Raw genomic sequence first — 20,754 nt, forward strand, 5'->3', positions numbered from 1 at the left:
TCATTCCCATTTTTGTCCATGTGCCCCTGGCCAACCTCAGCGAGGCCAGCCAGGAGCACCCATGACAGCAGCAGATGGTACAAAAGGACTGATAACCGTCATCTCATTGCCAATTTCCAATTGCAAACGGTGCAAAATGACTGATAAACATAATTGCCAATTTCCAGCTGCAGACGGTGCTATAGCTGGTAATGGTCTCTGCTACCTTGCAGAGGCAAATGAATGCTGCTGTGTAGCACTGCGTCTGTCAGCAGCATCCAGTACACATACGGTGACAGTGACAAAAGGCTAAATGAGCTGCATGGTTGCCATGCTATGGCATCTGCCAGGGAAATCCAGGGAAAAAGGCCATGAAATGATTGTCTGTTGTTGCTTTCAAGGAGGAAGGATTGAGTGACGACATTTACCCAAAATCACCCATGACACTGTTTTTGCATTGGGATCTCAACCCAGAATTCCAATGGGTGGGGGAGACTGCAGAAACTATGGGATAGCTATCCACAGCGCAACGTTCCAGAAATCGACGCTAACCTCGGTACATGGACGCACACGGCCGAAATAATGTGCTCAGTGTGGCCGCATGCACTCGACTTTATACAATCTGTTTTAAAAAAACGGTTTATGTAAAATCAGAATAATCCTGTAGTGTAGACATACTCTTAGTGTGTCAGAATCATAAAGTGAATAGAAACTAAAGTATACTGTAGGAACAGATAGGAGGTTTAATGCCAAAGAAGAGAAGAGACGCTATTGAAGTAACTGATGCTTGAATTACGGTGGACATGGTAGAAGAGGTAATATCTTTTACTGGAGAAAGAGACAAGCTTTCAAGCTTCCACCAAACTTTTCTTCAGGTCCTTGACTTAAGGGTTGATCCTATAATCCCTATTCAGACAAAACTCCTATTGACTTCAATGTGAGTTTTGCCTGAGTAATGATTGGAGGATTCTCTGTGCACAGATACCACCTGAATAGGTTGTGACTTACTGCTAGAGATTGATGAAGTGATTTAGATTAATCACTGACCCAAACTGAAAATGAACTTAAATTGAACCTTGGGATTCCAACATTTGGGATAACCTTTTTTTCTCTCTAGATCTTCAATTTCCTTGTCCCAGCTGAGAGTGGAAACAGAAGTGCCAGAATACTATGAGACAGATAGTTCACACTAGATTTTCAGCCCAAGAAATTCAGATACCCTTTGGGTGACATCTGGGTGCTTATCTGAACTGAACCAAATGTCCTGAGGCTGATCCATCCTTGCTTATTCCCCAGAAGTCCAGAGTTTGAAGCTATGTTGCCGTGTGGGCCCATACTCACTTATTAATATGCAGTGCTGCATAGCATGCACTGATACTACAGAGGTGTGCATGTTGCGAATGCCATAGCTTAGGTGACAGACTCATGTAGTACAACATCCTGTATCTGATGCTGCACTTCCTAACATAAAGCTCATCACGTCACATCATACATTTGAAAGGTTGGGGTAAGGCTGGTGAACATGTTTATAACACCTCAACTGAGAAAACAGTCAAATACTGTATAAAAAAGCATAACTGGCATTTTTATATGGATGATAAATAGTACTAGCACTGCATTAGCACTTCTGCTATTGCGTTCCTAGAATTAACTATTATGAGATGTTGTCTGATTCTTACAGCTCATCTGCAGTTTTTACTCATAAGCCAAGGATTGAGCAAATACCCTTAATAGCTTTGTGTACTATATTATCCATAGGAGTGTTCCAGTCCAGATCAAATCTTGTGACTTCATCAGGCTAAATATGTTTGATTCCTGCCTTTATAGAATGCCTCAAATGGTTGGTTTTTCAGAGAACAATGTTTCTTTCATGGTAACAAATTTCTAATTTATTTTAGATGCTAACCTCCACCCCCATCTATCTTTTAATAGCCTGTTACTGCAGAGTAAAGACACCTGCTGCACTGTAGGCTGTAGACCATTTCACATTCATTGAATTAACTGTTCTTGTTATCCAGATGACTGCACTACGCATCATCTGTATAAGTTTTATTATCTTGCTAGTGAATACTCTGTTTAATTTTCTTCTTCACTGTAGATTAAAATTGATAAATAATCAAGTTAAATTCTGTGACTCTCTGAAATCTGCCTTGGAAAACAGGCAGGCTAGCATCCTGAGGGATAGGAAGCACAAATACGTCTTGTGTACCAGACAGATTATCGACATGTGAAGGCTGTTAGCCCTGGGAAGAAAACTCATACCACAGGATTATTAGCCAGTGGCAAGCAACTTCTTGTTATTTATATTACCATAGCACCCAGGAGCTCCATTCCTGGACCAGGACCTCATAATGCTAAGTGCAGTGCAAACACAGAAAAGAAAGACTGTCCCTGCCCCCTTAGGCTGTGTATACATTCAGTAAACTGGGTTTATTGAGTTTGAGCACCGCACCTAGCCTAGGTGTGAGCAGTCACACTACAAAGCCATACCCATTACTGGGCTCTCAATGTTTCTACTCTTGCCTGTGTGTGTGTCTGTGAGCATATCCCATGGTTCTCTGTGTTGAGATGCTCTATGGTTCTTTTGTGGTCAGTTGTGTCAATTGTGGGAGCATTTGTCCTTTTCTTCTGGGGGAAGTGTGGGAAGGGCATTGGAGGACCATCAGCAGTCAAGTGATCTACCACACTTCCCTGCTACAAAGTGGGTTTGTAGCACTTTGGGTTTCAGCCCAAGTTAAAGTGGATCCCAGAGTCCTGAGCCAGGTCAGTTAGCCTGGTCTTCAGGCATTTCCAACCCCAGGTCAGTGATTTTTCTGTGTAGGTGTTGGGGCTAGGGCAGCCGCTTAGGACTAAAATCTGGGTAAGGGGACAGCTTAACTGTACAGTGTAGACGTGCCCTTAGCAGGGCCAGCTCCAGGCCCCAGCGCACCAAGCGCGTGTTTGGGGTGGCATGCTGTGGGAGGCGCTCTGCCGGTTGCTGGGAGGGCAGCAGGCGGCTCCGGTGCACCTCCCACAGGCGTGCCTGCAGAGGGTCCGCTGGTCCCGCGGGACCGGCGAGCGGCAGAGCGCCCCCCGTGGCGTGCCGCCGTGCTTGGGGCGGCGAAATGGCTAGAGCCACCCTGGCCCTTAGTTAGTTGTATTTGAAAGAGTAAAAACCTGGGATTTTGTCTTTGGGGGGTTGTCAAGAACATGACTTAGGTAAGATGATGGGGGCCTCAATTCAGCAAAGCACTCAAGCGTGATGGATCAGGGCCATGTACAATCGATTGTTCTGGGTATCACACGTTAGTAAACAGGGTTTTCCATTGTTTAAAAATATGACTGTCTACAACAATATTTTAGAGTTCACATTGTAATATGCCACTTAACAGACCATGGGCCTAATTCTGCTCTCATGTGCGCTGATGTCAGTCAGGAGTTACTCGCCTGAAGTTATTCTAGTATAACTCTGAAGCAAGCAGGGTTACTTGCGGGCTGTTGAATATTTTTGTCATTGATAAATATGTATTGTTCCTGGCAATGATCACTTAAGAATTGAAACACCTCTGCCTAAAACTGCATTTTTGCCTTCTAGAAATGTCCTGTGGAATTTAATTGGGATGACACCAATAAAGTTCTACGGAAATTAATTTTAAAAGGTTTTGTAGAAGTTACTGCAAAACTCCATAGGTTTTATTACTGAATTATTGCCCTTCCATAGATTTTTTTAAAAAACATCTTATACATCCTGTTCTTTAGCAAGTATATGGTTATTAAATCAATAAAATAATTTTTAAAGCCACCCTATTTTCACATCATTTTCTGTTCACTAGATGGGACGTTTATAGGGGCCTGACAGACAATCATTTGCTAGGTAAAGAGTTCCTGCTCTACCGTGTTCAAAACCATTGGCAGCAGAAATCTTGCTTCCTTTCTAACTACTAGCTTGGAAAACTATTAAAGTGGCACAACAAGACATCATTGTGCTCTGGGCTAGCTGCATGCAGTTACCATTGAAGGCAGAAAGACAGTTGCCTGAATCTGTGTAATTCTTATGTAACGTTGTCAAGCATTCCCTGCCTCCCAGCAGTAATGATAGGAAATGTAATTTATTTACTTTAAGCAAATATATCTCTCACTAGAAATCTTTCAGTGCTATCTCATACATTCATATTAGGAAACAGACCCTCTTAGGTTTCAGAGTGGTAGCCATGTTAGTCTGTATCAGCAAAAACAACCAGGAGTCCCCTTATGGCACCTTAGAGATGAACACATTTATTTGGGCATAAGCTTTTGTGGGCTAAAACCCACTTCATCAGATGCATGGAGTGAAAAATACAGTAAGCAGAATATATATTATAGCACATAAAAAGATGAGTGTTGCCTTATCAAATGGGGGGTCAGTGCTAACGAGCCAGTTCAGTTAAGGTGGAAGTGGCCTATTCTCAACAGTTGACAAGAAGATGCGAGTATCAGCAGAGGGGAAATGACTTTTTGTAGTGACCCATCCACTCCTCCCAAAAAATTTGATAGCGTCCAGTTTTCAAATTAATTTCACCCCACACTTGGTAAGGCAACTCCCATCTTTTCACGTTCTATAATATATATTCTGCTTACTGTATTTTTCATCCATGCATCTGATGAAGTGGGTTTTAGCCCACAAAAGCTTATACCCAAATAAATTTGTTAGTCTCTAAGGTGCCACAAGAATTCCTAGTTTTTTATACCCTCTTAGGGCATCTGAATGGGATCTTAACTTGGTTCAATTTATTCAAGACTCTCTCTCACCCTACCCATTTGTGAGGCTCAAAAGAGTCTAGAAATGTCAACATCCAGTTGCTATCTCCATGCTAATTGTGAACCTCCTAGGAGATTTGACTGTTTTCTAGGACTATTTTTGGAGGCGTGGATTAGGATCATTGACTCGGTATGTAGAAAAGCCTGAAGAAGAGCTCTGTGTACACTCAAAAGCTTCTCTGTCTCGCCAATAGAAGTTGGTTCAATAAAACATATGATCTCACCCCCCCTTGTCTATGTAATGTAGCTGCACAAAGGGCTGTGAGCCACATGTAACTCTGAAACACATTTGAGCTGTTTTGCTGGCCGTGAAGATTACTCCTGGACACATTGACTGAATTTACCTGGTTTTCTAAAGGGAAGCATCGGGTGCAGTTTTGACACTGTCACCATCTCTGAATTTTGCAGGGTGCCCACTGGTGATCTGCATCATCTCTGCAGCTTCAGCCCTGGACTGCTATGGAGAAATTGGCAAGTAAGTACAGAAAGATCTACCTCTGGTTCAAATATGAAAACAAGTAAGATATGGGGGAAGGGCAGGACTAATATTAAATATCTTCCCACAGTGCCTGATTCTGGGCACCAACAACTCCCATTGACTTCTAGCACTATTTATCACTTATGCATTGCATGTTAGGTCTATATATTGAGGCTATTTGCACATTTACTAGGGATGGGCCCAACTTTGAAAGTTCAGATCCATAATCAGAGCTGAGTATGAAATTCCTCAGAGTTTGGAGATGAGATGGTGGAAGATCCTTAGATCTAGTGTTCTGGTTTGGATTCATCTCTTTGGGCACTACTGTAATACGACCAATAACAGTAATAAATACACATGCATATGTAAGGGTATTTATATGTTAACTTTTGTTTTGAGCATATTTATTTTACTAATAAAACTGAATTGCTCAAGGATTCTTTGTTTGGACTGAAACAGCTAACCAGTTGTCCTGTTCTTAGTCTTCGTTCTACTTTTTCCCCTGTTTAAAATGTGTTAGGAAACAGCCACCCACAAATAGTTCCCAATGAGACTGCTCAACATTATAGTATTCTGTTCCATAAAGAGATAGTGCCTCCAGCAATAGTGATGGTGGAAGTTCATGCTAGGTGATCTTCATTGTTTTTAACATGTATGTTACATGTAAACTCCAGTTTTGACTAAATACAAGGATCAGAAAGCAACAAAACTAACCAAAATATTTGAGGTAAGCAATGTAGTTGTAGCCTATGATTGCAGAGGTGTTAACGGGCCACTCTAGCTTGAATTTTCCCTTACAATTTGCGCTAACTACTTAGGTTAAACAATCTGTTCCATCTTGCATTTTGCTATGACATTGAGGGGTCCCTTCCCAGACCTGAAGAGGAGCTCTGTGAAAGCTCCCAAGCTGGTCTCTCTGACCAGCAGAAGCTGGTCCAATAAAATATATAACCTCACTCACCCTGTCTTTCAAAATACTTAGGGAACTGCCAGTTGACTTGACACCTTTTGTTTAGATCTAATGTGGAGGGACAGGAGGAGGAGAGAGCCAGAATTGGAGGACTGAAGACCCCTGGGTGGGTGTAAAAGATCTTTATAAATACTTGCTTATTGGGGAGCAGGATTTTGAGAAGGAAGTGCAATCTACCTCCAGGAATCACAGGGCTTGGAGTAAGGGTATGGCTACACTTGCAACTTCAAAGCAAGTGCGAGTGTGGTTGCAGCGCCAGCGCTGGGAGAGAGCTCTCCCAGCGCTGCATGTACTCCACATCCTCTACAGGTGTAGCTTGCAGTGCTGGGAGCCACGCTCCCAGCACTGCAGCAGTTTACACTGAGGCTTTACAGCGCTGTATCTTGCAGCGCTGAGGGGGGTGTTTTTTTCACACCCCTGAGCGCGAAAGTCGCAGCGCTGTAAAGTGCCAGTGTAGCATGGCCTGAGAGAGGAATAGAGGGTTACTATCCCTGAATTAGATCCATATCTTTCGCTAAAAGCCAGTGAGGAAGTATTGGGGCCATTGCTGAAGTTGATGATGCATCCTTTTAAAGGTGTAGTAAATGCTGATTCTGAACCCTGTCCACTTCTAAATCACAGCCGCTCAGCATAACACTCTGCTCCCCCTCTGCTGCGGGCCGAATCACAGATAAAGTTGATTAGCCAGGTCCAGCCTTGGCTAACATAGGTGGGTTTTATATCTCAGGCAGTTGAGATTCATAGGTTTAGAATAAAAGATCACAGGTCTCCATTGCTGACAACCTATCCAAGGGCATGATATTACACACCCAGCAGTCTCCTAGGCAGTATGCCTTTCTCTATGTGGACATAAATGTTTCCAGCCAACAGTGTTACACATGCTCTGAGCACCCTTCTGGCTGTGCTTTGTCAGAAGGATCCAATAATGCAGAGGCTGAGAATGTCTGTAGTAAGAGAAGAGATGACTGACTGATTAAACAAGTTTAATCTTAATTAGTAAACCAGATTTAGAGATGGTTTAGGGATTAAAATTCTGAACATTGAGTATGGGGCATTGTAAGCAGAAAAAGCAAACCCTAATCTAGGGTGACCAGACAGGAAGTGTGAAAAATCGGGATGGGGGTGGTGGGTAATAGGGGCCTATATAAGAAAAAGACCCCAAAATTGGGACTGTCCCTATAAAATCAGGACATCTGGTCACCCTAAACTAATCTGAGAGAATACCATAGGGCCTAATCCTGCAACAATTTAAGCACATGAGAAAACTTTATTTTGATGGGTAAGGTAATTCATGTGCTTAAGTCATTACAGGATGATGCAGGTTGTTTGTTCAGTTTTTGTCCATTCCAAACGGAAGATGTAAGAACTAAGCCGAAAGTTGTCATCCCCTTCCTCATCCCCCAGCTGCCTGAAGAACAAGAGAGGAAGTCTTAGATTTTATTCTTGCTGCAAAGACAATTGAAATCCTCTCTTCCGATGAACACCATATTACATGGTGCAGCTGCCAGAAATGACAGCTTCGGTATTCTCTCTGTGGCGTCTACATACTAAAGCAGATAATTGCAGGCAGACTTCCCTATGCAATATACAAATCCAAAAGAGACCTTGCTGGAGACTCCTTGTGTAGGAGGAGTGGAGGGAAGCAAGAGGATGAAATTAGCTTCATCCATGTTTCCTGTTTTAGAATTTCTCAGCCATTCTGTACCATAGTTTCTTCTCTTTTTAATTAGCAATGCACTTAAAGAGATGACCTCATGTTTGATCTTGCAGCAGTGAATAGATAGTAACCATTCAGCTTTCTCCCCGCAGTTGCTGGCTTTCACTGAAGAACGGAGCAATCTGGGCTTTTGTGGCCCCAGCATTGTTTGTAATTGTGGTATGTATCCTTTCATTGCATGTACGGTTTTATTTGAAGGCACAGGCCTAAATTCCATCCTCAGTAACAATGGGCAGCCCCACAGAACTTGATGGTATTGCATGGTGTCTGTCTGAGCTATTTTCTTTCTGTTCATTCAAAGGCCCTCATTTTACTTTGGTTGACATGTTAGTATTTGTTTAGGTGAGCTGATTCCTACACTGTTAATTTCACTAGTCCACAGTGCATGTCTTCCTGCTGATAGGCCTTAAGCTGCAACAGCCACTGAAATTCTAATGGGGAAAAATGACATGAAAACCTACCAGTAAAGCCTGCTGTATTCTAAATGTACCTATGTCCCTCCAATCGAATGCTATAGGCTAGATTTACAAAGGGACTTAGGCACCTAACTGCCACTTTAGGTGCCTGTATCCTAGAACCAGACACGCTGGTATTCACAATGCCACTCCTCAGCTGCTGCCGAACCACAAATTCACTGTGCACCTAAGTTTTTGCAGTATGTGCACTGCTGCTCCACTTCTGGCATCTAGATGCCTAAGCCCCAGTGTGATTCAGAAACCAGGGGAAAAGAGCTCTTTCTCCGCTAACTCCCCTGCAGGGCCCAAGCTGGGAAATATGTTCTGGTCATGCTTATTGGATTGGTCCCCTCACCTGTTCTCACAAAAATGGCTGAGGGTGGGGAAGGAGGCGGAGCAGGAGGCACGTGCCCGGGAATTGAACAGGCTCTCCCACCGCTGCTATAACTCCTGAGTTATGGGATATCTGATATGGGGGCTCTCTTAGCCTCTCCCGTTGAAGCTGTGCCACCATGAGAGAGACTCAGTAGCCTGGTGGTTAGAGCACTCGCCCAGGATCCAGTCCCCTTGCGACAATGACTCTTATCCAAAATGGAGCAGAGACTAGGGGGAGCCTCACATCACAATATCCCATAAGCCCACCAATTAGGGCACTCACCTGAGAGGTGGCAAATCCCTTATCCCCCTCAAGCAGAGGGGAGACTTGAAACAGGCTCCCCCATCCCAAGTGCTCTAACCACTGGGCTAAAAGTTATGAGGGAGGTCTACTGTCACCTTGCCTCCAGGAGAAGTTTCACAGCTGAGACTCCCAAGCTGAGGAAGGTGTGTCCCTCCAGCCGAGATTTAGGCACCAAACTTCCTGACAGCTGTGAGGCTTAGGACATGCGCCCTAGGCAGAATTCAGGGGGCAGCATTTTGTGTGCTCCCCAAGGGAGCTTCCAGTTCCACTCCCATCGCGCCGCTGAAGAAGGACCCTCTGCCGAAATGCCGCAGGCGACAGCGGCAGTCATTGAGCAGCTCAGTTGCCTGCTGCTGTTTTCCGCAGCATGTTGGCAGAAGGTCCTTCTTCGGCGGCGTGACAGGAGCGGAACTGGAAGCTCCCATGCGCCCCGGGGGGAGCGCACAAAATGCTGCCCCCCAAATCCTGGTGCCCTAGGCGATCGCCTAGGGTCGCCTAATGGAAGCGCCGGCCCCGGCCCCCTCTCCTTGGCATCTTCCCTGGGCTGGCTTTTGTGAAACTCATTCTTACGCACCTATTTCCCTCCATCCATTGCATAGGAAGCCTGAGAGCTGAATTCAGAAAGTGACGGCTTTGCATATCCTAAGTGCCTAAAAATTAGGCATGTCTCCAGATGGGCCTGATCCTAGAACACTGACTCTGATCCCATTCAAACTTTGAGGCTGGTCAGATTTGGATCCAAACTTCTCAGCTTAAGTTCATCTCTCTAAGATGAATCCAAAGCTTCTCCTCCTCTGGGGAAACTTGGGTCCAAATTCAAACTTCATGGTTCATTTCTATGTATGAAGTTCCATAGCCAGAGCTTCAAAGTTATTTAGGTGCCTACCTTCAAAACAATGGGATTGTTACTATGTTATTAAATTGTCCTTAGTGTTTATGGGACCAGTGGTCTCACCCTTACTCATACAAATTACTCACATTAATAATGATTTTCAGTGTGAGTAAGGGATGCGTAGTTAGGTCCTATGTTATTAAAATAGCAATAATATATCTTTTAAATACATATTAGCAAAATATTTTAAAAAATGAAAAGTTCCATATTAGTAAAGTATCTTTTTTCCCCTCTGGTTTATTTATACACAGCATAATATGCAGTATTTCAAATAAGAGCATAGCTACAGTACTTTTAATAAAACTATTTATTATGAAGCTATGACTAATCAAGTTATAGGATAATCACAGATACTACCGTATGCAGCTATTAAACCAATAAAGTTTATTAATTTAAAACCAGAAACTTGAGAGTTACTATAGTAACTCTCAAATCAAACTATGGTGGCTTCCATTAAAATCTTTATAACCTTGCTTTTGCACGTACATAACATTATTGCAGTGTTCCATATTTGTAGTATTGTGGCTACCCAGGGAATAATGCAAATACCATGGTAACAGTAACTACTTGCAAGAGTTTATAGCATCTCAGATAATAGCTGTAGTACCAGAATACAGTCTTGTGATTATTTATAGTCCCTGTAGAAATTAATGCCTATGAAACATATAGTAATATGAGAGAGAGATTTAGACCAATCCCTGGTGGTGAAAAGTTCTATATGGTATTATTATTCACAACTGCTTCTTCAGCCACTAAGCAAGCAGCAGAAACAAGCCTTAGTCACTTCATAACTTGGGCTAGATTTGAACTAACACTCTAAAGGTGCATGGATCCATGTTTCTGTCCTGAGCCATCCAGTGTTTTAAAACACATATTCAAAGTAAATATTTATGATCAATAAACAAAACAAAATCTTTGCCAAAATAATTGCCTGCTGAGTACTGATTTCTACTGAATTTGCTTGAGGAAAGAGTAATATTGTAAATATAAAAGTTAATTAAAAACATTCAAAGCAGAGGTTATTAATGTGCATCATTTATTATGAATGCTATGGTTGGAAGGGCAACTGCAATCCTCCTTGGCCAATGGATTTTGACGTCCAAGGAGAGAGAGAGGCGGGTCTAGAAAGAAAATACCTGCAAACCACTTATAAAGTGGATGCCTTATATTATATTTCATAGGCCAGATTCTCTGCCCTGCTCTACTCCCTTTGTACCACTCTGGCAGTGCAAAGGGATCAGAGACTGGCCATGTCCCTCCAGCCAGGGATACCCCCAGCTAATGTAGCTGGATCCTAACCAACCCTCTGTGGTATGGGGGAAGAGTTATTGGTGTGGCCAGAGCCCCAGCGGTTGGATGATTCTTTGGGGACACTGGAGATCAGAGCAGCCCCCACATTGCTCTTAATTCTGAAAGGGTCAATGGTGGGGAAATTTGGCCAAAGATACTAGAGCAAGTCTCCGCTCTTATAAACAAGTGTACTGGGATCATTAACGAGCATGCAGAACAGACAGCTCTTGGGTTTTTAAATGCCTCATCAAAAAGATTCCCCACACCAAGCAAACTACAGGCATTGAGTTCCTGCATCTCAGAGGGCCGAGTCCCTTCACTAGTATTCAAATCTATTGTTCTTAGCAGGCCTGGGTGTTCAAACATGGGGCTGTGCGCCCTCAAATCCCATTGCAGTCAGTGGGGCTTGGGGGCACTCAGCGCATTGCAGAAATAGGTAACAAATGGCTAGATCCCCACCAGCGAAGTTCTGCGGAAGGTACCATATGGCCTGCACATTCCCCTTCCCTGTAACCCTGTGTTAGGTCTCTACAATGATATGAGATTCAGGCTGTTCCTTCCACTTTGGAATGGAATACCAGGCACTACAGTTGAAATGCTTGGTGAAGGAATGGCTTGTTAAACCAGGCCCGTTACATTCAGATGGCTGCTTTAGTTGTGGTATATTTGTCGGTTGTAATGATTTTAATCGTTCCAGAGAAGAATGCAGGTTCATGACTCAGTTACTGATACATGAATGTATTACAACGGTTTAATTATGCCCACACATTAAATTACAGTGAACTGGTGTTTAATCGCTTTCATTATTCAAGGTGTCAGGGTTGTTTTCCAGGATTAAGGGGAGCATTGCTCCCCTGAAAACCTCTCTATAGCATCATCTTCTGATACTGTAATCAATGAGGCCCCTACAACGCCTGTAGTAGGGCTGTAGGATCAGGACAATAATGCAAATGAGAAGTAGATAAACATATTGATTAGAGTAACCACACGTCTGTGTTAAAGGCCTTACTTTGATTTTTAAGTGACGAGTCCAGATTCTGGGCCATCTTTGCGGTGTTGCAGAGAGGCTGAGTGGCACCCTGGTCCACGAGCTCTATGCCACTTTCCTGCATGGACACCAGCAAGGGGTCGGCAGTGGGGGCTGGCAGGAGAAAGCAGAATGGGGAGTGACTGGAGCTTACTGGCAATGCCAAACTACACCTGTCCCCCACAAACTGTGCATTCTGTGCACTCTAAGGGAGTACGGCACAAAAATCACGCCCTGATTATTTCCCTGGTAGATCAGCAGAATGGGGGCCCTCGACTTTACCATAGCGGGTGAGACTAGCAAAGGAAAGTTCCAGTGAGATGCCCCCAAATGTTCCTGGACCTACAGAACCTCCCAGCCATTGTGTTTGCAAATGAACATTGACACACGCGAAGATGAGAGCTGCGCATACAGCAGGTGCGGAGAGTCACCATGTTCACCACATCACAGCATTTTACAAGCATTTAAACTCCTACAACGGGCTTGATTCAGTCATGGTAAACTGGACATTGCAGCTACTCCCAAAGGGGGTTGACAGTTGGTGATTCCACTGCTTCCCTCTAGTGGGGCTACAGCCAGGGATCTGCTGGAGTGTGGTCAGGAGATCTGCTGAATCAGGACATTTCATAGGCAGCGTAGTCCAGCCTGTCTCCCACTCACTCTAAGTGCTGTGAAAAGTCCTAGGGAAGTTAATAGTGATGGAAGTGCTTGCTAGGACTCTATAGACATTTAACAGGCAAGGTGAAAAAGCTCATGTCTCAGTTTTACAAGCTTGGTATGTTGACTCGGCAGAAACTGCCTCATACCAGCAGCTTAATGATGAGATGAATGGCATAGCTGAAGAATCTCATGTGCTAGGCAGAGAATTTCTCTCTCTCCTGTAAAAGGAAAGCACAGTTGTGCAAGTGACAGGTAGGTGGGTGGCTACGGGTGGGGCAGAGTTGATGGAAGAGCCCTGGGCTTTGTTTTCATAACATGATCATTTTTTTCTTGTGTGCTGTAATTAAAGCTGACCTAAGTCCAGGTGTGGACATCACATGTTGATAGAATTCTTCTCTTGACCTAGCTTCTGCCTCTTGGAGAGGTGGATTTACTAGAGCGACGGAAGAACCCCTTCTGTGGCTTTAGTAAGTGTCTACAGTACAGTGCTGCAGTTGTGCCGCTGTAGCGTTTCTAGGGTAAAGAAACCCATAAAAAATGGTGAACGACTGAAATAATCCAATACTCAAATTGTTTCCTCATTGACTCAGCACTTGTTGTCTTGCTGTGTAGGAAATCTGAGTCAATCAGCATAATCAAGTCCTCCTAAGCTAATGCCCAAAGCCAGTGTTAAAGGGAAGATGATGAAGAACTTACTCCTGGGGTGAACTTTGACATCAGTGGCACTATTCATCTGAGTAATTGCTCACCAGTGTGAATTAGGGCTAAACTACCTGGCCCTAACTTTGTATTTGTTACACAGTATTCTTGGCAGGACAAGTTATATTCTTATGTGGATTCAAATATTTGGAGAAAGAAAGAGGGAGCCAAATGGAGGGAGGACAAATGAATCGGGGTAGTGTTCTTATAATAATTTGCAAAATATTCCAAATCCCGCTCAGCCCAAACGAGCAGCAAATTGTGCCAACTGAATATTCTACTTGAAAAATGGATTAATATCCTAGGGGATAACTTGTGGTTTGTGCGTGTGTGTATATATATATTTGTATTTAGTCTTCCTGTTATTTAGCAGCAAAAGCTCTTTAAGTAGCAAACTAGCCATTAGCTGCCTGAAATGTTGTTTTGCTAGGAAAGCATCGCTTAAAAGGCAGTACTTAAAAGCCGGACTGCTCCTACCCACAGGGTTTCCATGGTAGGGGGCCTCGGCAGAGGAAAATGGCATAGAGGCAATCATTCCATGGGAGGAGCAGGCATTGCAGCCCCCTCCCCCATGGACTGGAAAAGGGTACCTCTCTCCAGATCTGTGCAGCTCCTTTGCCTCTGCCTGTCCCAACTTCTGGTTCAGGAGCAACGCAGAGGCAGTGGAGCCATGCTACTAAAGCTCCTTCCACCAGGAGCTTCCCCCTTAAAAGGGAGTTATGGAGTGATGGGGAGTTGTGTCTGTGGAAAAAGTTAACAAAGCCTCCAGTAGTTTCCCCATAAGGGCAACAAATCAACCACCACCTCCCACACTTTGACCGTGTATGGAATCGCAGACCCCAAAAGTGCTCGCTTTAGGATTTGAGACAAGGGACACGAGGGGATGGTGCCGTGAAGAGCTGTAGGACAAACTTCTAATCCCTATATGTTAGGCCTTTAAGAACATGAAGAAACCTCCATGCAATATCCTGAAAATACTGAGCTTTGCTATTAGCTCTTTCAGATGATTTGAAAAGCAAATTAATCTTACACTGTGCCCAAGGAAACATCTCTCCAAAAGAATCGGTATATTTGGAAAAAGGTAGTAAAGCCTTCTGGCAGACGGCTTTGTTCGTTATCAGCATCTGTCTCCTTCCTGTGTTTTCATACATATGATAGAATTAAGGCAATTCTAGTGAAAACCCAAACTCCTGTGAATACTGTGTGATAGGTAGTAGCAAAGACATTGAACAGACCAAGTAGGTAGCAATCATGCTGGGGAAAAATTTGGACAGTAGTGTGCTGGTCCTTTATGTTGCTTTGCCATAAATCATTACTTTCCTAGGTGGATCTCATCCCCTCTTGCAAGAATTTCTCTTCAACATCAATTTTGTAAATGAGCGTGCACATCTGAGTAAAATCACCACAACCAAGAATTCTGTACCGTGTTGACCTGGGCTAATTGCTTTTTCATTAGTGGCCTGGAGATGACATTCCTTTGGGAATCAGGGCTCTTGTCTCACCATGCAATCCATGCCTATGAATGGTCCTTTTTTGTAAATACTAAACACTGAAGGCAACTTGCTGACACACTCATGCTGAATAGTACCTAAACTCAATTCTGTAAGAACAAGAGCTAGCTCTTACACAACACAACACTTTTCATCAGTAGGTCTCAAAGCAATTTATGAAGGAGGTAAATATCATTATCCCTATGTTACTGATGGGAAAACAAAGGAGGTAAAGTGACTTGCCCAAGGTCACCCAGCAGGTCAGAGGCAGAGCTGAGATCAGAACCCAACACGCCTAAGTCCCAGTACAGTGCACTATGCTGCAATGCCTCCCTCCACTGACTTCAAAGTACTCTTTATTATGAGTAAGGGAGCACCTAGGGGCCAGAGGTTGCTAATCACAGATCACTCTGGGGGTCCAATGTTCCACTCCTGTTCTCATTAGGTAGTGCCTTGCTCTGCAAGTAGCCCCACTGATTTAAGTCAGTCTGCTTGTGGAGTGGGAGGGGGGCAGAACTTGGCCCCTAACGCTTAGAGACCCTGAAGCAAGAAGGCACTTAAGCATATGCTTAACTTTAAGCAGGCAAATAGTTTCACTGAAGTCAAGCACATGCTTAGGTGCTTTGCTGGATAGAGGCACAACTGACCAACTCTCAGGAGCTGTTTCCTTAATTTTAATCCCTATCAGTGCCTGACCACTAGCACTTTTTCTTGTTTAAAATAAAGTTCCTTATTCCTTTTTTTCTACTCAAAAACATGCAGCATTTTTGAAAGAATTAAACTGATGATAAGAAATCAAATGTGAAAGACAACAAATAAGGGTCTGATTAGACCTTTCCATCAGTGCCTGCTTTACTGTATATCTCCTCCATCCCCAACTCTTCTGCCATGCCCTGACCTGTGATGCAGAACTCCCATGTATGAATTCTTCTAAGTTACACTCATGAAAATCCACAGGAATTCCCTTTAAATCAATACAATGACCCCACAATTGGTCTGGTGTAGCTGAGAGCAAAATTAGGACCCTTGTTCTTCCAACTCTGAACATCCATCTGCTTTAACTGATTAGCAGCATATGGAAATACAGAACACCCACTACAGATTTCCCATGTGATTTAGCAGTGGACCACTGCCAGAATAACTTGAGATGTTAGTGTTGCTATTAATGATATTGCGATGGCAAGAAAATTAACTCATCCCCAGAAAATATATTAAAGCTAAGGATGGGTGAATCTGTTCAGTTAACCCCCTGAAATTTTGCTTGAAACTCATATGGAACCTAAAAGAGTTTGTATTTTAAAGAAGCTTGGTCAATGGATTTAATGAACTTCATGTATTGGAAACTCTTTTTTGAATGTGTCTGCACCTTTCAGGGTCTGTCCTAGAGTGGCTGCAAAAGTCCCAAAATGCCAGGCATAAAGCTTTGTTCATGGAGTTTCTGGACTGCACAAGAGAAGCAACAAAAATCTAATGAGATTTGAAGGGAAACTGGATGAAGCACAAATAAATTCAGATTAAAAATTTAGCTAAATAAAGGAAAGAGCCTGTTTCTGCCACATTTCCAGCCCAGTGTCGTAGAGCTGTATTTCAGATGAACAACCCTTGGATCATTACCCACCTCTAACTGGAACCGAAACCCCATTCCTGCTCCCACTGTAGTCAATGGCAAAACTCCCACTGACTTATTTTAGAGGCAGGATCCTGCAGTTAAGCCACCCCTAGATACCTGTGAGAGATTTGACAAAGGGTTGCAGGATCAGGTCCTGCAACAGCAGACATTCCTTGCTTGCCTGTTGGGCACCCCTTTCCCTTAAACAGAACTACTTGCATGAGTAAGGAATGCAGGATGTGACCCATATACTTCAACTTTTCAGAAACTGGTTCTGGGAAAAAAGTCTCATAAAGAGAGAAAAGTGATGCTGAAAGAACAGCCTTGGTTGCCTTTGTAACTGTGGTCCCAATCCTGCAGTTTTCACTTAGGTGAAATGTTCTTCGGCCTTATCCAAAGCTCACTGAAGTCAACGGGAGATTTGCCATGGACTTTGGATCACCTGCCACTCCCATTTCTTAGGCTACGTCTTCACTACCGGCCGTATCAGCAGGTAGCAATCGATTTCTTGGGGATCGATATATCGTGTCTCATCTAGACATGATATATCAATCCCCGAACGAGCTCCTGTCGACTCCGGAACTCCACCAACGCGAATGGCGGTAGTGGAGTCGACAGGAGGAGCCGCGGATGTCGATCCCGCGCCATGAGGACGGTAGGTAACTCAATCTAAGATACTTTGACTTCAGCTACGCTATTCACGTAGCTGAAGTTGCACATCTTAGATCGATTCCCCCCTCAGTGTAGACCAGCCCTTAGACTAGCAGCTGCTCATCACCTCCTAGGATTTGGCTCATTAACTTTAATGGGAGTTTTGCCCAAATATAAGCCCTGTAAATCAGGAGAGCTGGCTATTGTTATTAGCTATGTTTTTTTAAAAAGTATAAGCAAGTTCTTGAGAATAATAAGGCAGAATAACTGCAACCATGAAGCCAATTCTGGCTTTCAGAAAAATAAGAAATAGGAGCAGCATTCAATTCCCGTATCTAAACGTTTATCCTTCTAGCTTGAATATTTTAATATGTAAGGTCTCTGTATGTGTGTCTCCCCCATTATATTGGGTTGTAAATCCGCAGCAATTTTAACGTTGTGTTATTTTGTAAGGTAAAATACAATGGTGTTTCATCAACCCAACATTCTCCCATTCATATTGTTGACAAGGCATTTACGCCAGATGTAAAACAAAATCATTGGTGGAACATTTCAGTGGCTGTATTTCAGTTATAACTGGAGTGCAATTGTTTCCATACTTTGCTTGCTAGCACATTAGCTATGAACTTCTTACTTTATTAATCTGTTTATTGAGGCTAGATGTGAACACTAATTTCCCAGAATACCTTATCTGCTCTAAAACTACTTCTTAACCTTCTTGCACAAAACTCATTTCCTGATTTTAACCCAGTGTTTTGAGAGAGCTTTCCTCCCCTGAGTATTGTAAGCAAATCCAAACTGGAGTGCACTTAGGCTTTGGGAATATTGGGATTTCAGCAGATGCAGGGTACAAGGCACTAAAATATGGAACTGTGGAAATTTAAGAATTTCTTTGAAGGGTCTTTATTTTTTGTAGTAAGATCAGTGTTCTTTTGCTATATGATATCAAGCTCACTGACATACAGCAAAGGGGACGTGGTGACAGTGACTTCACAGGAGATCAAAGAATTTATAAAGAACTAGCATTTCAGAAGTCCCAAAATATCAGGCTTCAAATAGTTTCTCATTTATATATAATTCTGAAACTGAAATTCAGCTACAAATGCTAAACATTCCATGTTTTTGAAAACAGGTTTTGTTTGCATTTGCTTTGAAAGTGAAGTCTACTGGACTTACTCACACCAGTGGTTCTGATAACTGGATGGTATGGTCCATATTCAGTGTAGGCTTAATTCTGCCAGGTGTGGAGAATTTTCTGATTGATCCCACAACTTCCATTGAAGCTAAAAGAAGTTGAGGAGACTCTGCTCTTCACAAGGAACAGTCAAGCACCACAGGGAGGAACAGAACCTTTTCACTGAGCCCATACCAAAACAAACCTTGCATTGGCTACAATGGGAATTTTGCCTGAGTAAAATCGGAATAAAGATCTTAGCCGTTGGCTTATTGCCTTCAGTTGGGTTCCCACCTGAGTAAGATCAGTATGATTTGACCCTGTGCTTGTGTGAAAATACATGAAATAGAGATGCGGGACCAAAACAATGAAATTCTTAACGCATGCTGAAAATGTCATCCATGATTAAAAGTAAGGATATGGAATGGAAAGGGTTTCAGAACAGATGGAAACAGCTTACATTAAAAGGTAGCTAGAAGTGCTTCAGTGTGTGGTATACGTGTCACATCAAAAGTAAGCTGCTCATGGCTGCCCCTTATAGCCTGGTAAATAAAAGAAAATTGTATTTCCAAATGATGGGGGAGGAGACAGGGAATGCCGAAATTCCTATTCAATAATATTCAGACTATTATCCAAGTCCAGAGAGCTGGACCAGGACATTTGTTTACAAATGAAAATGGTACCAGCTTTCACAAGGAATTATTCTCGTGGCTCTAGATCCAGTCCAGAGTGGGATTCTTGATTTCCTACTACCTGTTGTCCTGCAGTAATGATGGGCCAGATCCTCAGCTGCTGAGAGTGATCATAGCTATGACTGGAGACACAAGCTGAGGATCTGCACCTATCGTCCAAAATCAACAAGAAACAGGGCTTGGGTGCAATGAAGGAAAATATCTTGAGAAGCCTCAGTGGTTATTAAACTTAAAAAATCTTAGATATTTTCTCATTCTAAAAATCATAATCGAAGCACATATGTACAAATAACTACTTCTGCTCATTTTGGGGTGAAAAATAATTAGTAGCAGCCACTACAATCTGCATCCTCCTCCTTCTCTTGTTCAGACCTATTCTATTTATCTTCCTGCATGGTACTTACTCTACGGTAAACACCACACACTGTAGTTAGGGTTGCCACCTAATGGCAGAAACTGGACCCCCAAGGCTCAGCCCTGCCCCTTCCCCCAAGGCCCCATCTCTACTCCGCCTCTTTCCCCAGGCCCCGCTCCATCCCTTCCCCCATGACTTTGCCCCCTTCCCCCAAAGCGCCGTCCTTGCTTCACCTCTTTCCCCAGGCCCTGCCCCACCCCACCTCTTCCCCCACAGCTCTGCCCTTGCACAACACATGCCTTGTGAGCAGCCTGGCCCCAGAAGTGGTGGCGGCAGCTGCTGCTGTGCTGCCTCCTTCCTTCTCCTTAGAGTTGCCACAGATAAAAAAAAAAAAAAAAGGTACATCGGGGCTTGTCAAATGGCACCGGACACACAAGCTGAAACCCGGACTGTCCGGGTGAAAACTGGACAGGCAGCAACACTAACTGTAGTTGGTGTATGACTTTAGACTAGAAGGGGGAAGTGTACTTTCGGTGCCTCCCAGCTCTCTCTCTCAACAAGCTAAGGTATTTTGACAGCAAGAGTGTCCCTCCAACAGCAAAGCTTCCTCCTCCTTTCTTCACCTATGACTCTAGCAGGGATGACAAACAATTCTTTGTTCTGTCTTTCAATGTCGATCTTTTCAAGATTCCCTGAATTTCTGGTGGGAATTCTTTTCATTACATGGATGTTTTTCTTCTGGGCCTGACATCCAACGCAGCATGCCTTTTGTATAAAGCAGAGCTCAGGCTTAACATTTCAAAATGTTCTCATGCCAACACTGCAAGCAAATTTTGGTAAGTGGCAAGAATTCAGCACTGAAAGGTCTAAAGGAAGATGCTTTCTAAAACACAAACGCACACACATTACAGTTTTCATGGCCAGTTTGTCACCTACTGGTAGGTACCAAAGATATTCACATATAGAATAGGGTTTTTTGGCCTTGCAGTTGTGGTCAAATTCATACTTCTGACGATGGGATGCAAAATTTTTAACTAACTAATGGTCAATTCTCATTCAGCACATCTAACCCAAATCTTAATTTGCGGATAGTGAACATCCATTATAAAAAACAAACAAAAAACCCCTGATAAGATGCTTTAAAAAAAAGTAGTCCGGATC

The 20,754-nt window shown here is 43.2% G+C and overlaps 1 protein-coding gene across 1 annotated transcript in view; it reads left to right on the forward strand.

The window, feature by feature from the left end:
- The window catches only part of ADGRD1 (adhesion G protein-coupled receptor D1), a 266,747-nt gene that overhangs the window by 205,996 nt on the left and 39,997 nt on the right, over positions 1–20,754 (forward strand). The window contains exons 19-20 of the mRNA XM_032805984.2: positions 5,164–5,230; positions 8,013–8,079. Coding sequence (XP_032661875.1) covers positions 5,164–5,230; positions 8,013–8,079 — 134 coding nt within the window. The remainder of the gene's footprint in view (positions 1–5,163; positions 5,231–8,012; positions 8,080–20,754) is intronic.

This window comes from Chelonoidis abingdonii, chromosome 22, assembly GCF_003597395.2.
Source record: "Chelonoidis abingdonii isolate Lonesome George chromosome 22, CheloAbing_2.0, whole genome shotgun sequence".
NCBI classification, from domain to species: domain Eukaryota; kingdom Metazoa; phylum Chordata; order Testudines; family Testudinidae; genus Chelonoidis; species Chelonoidis abingdonii.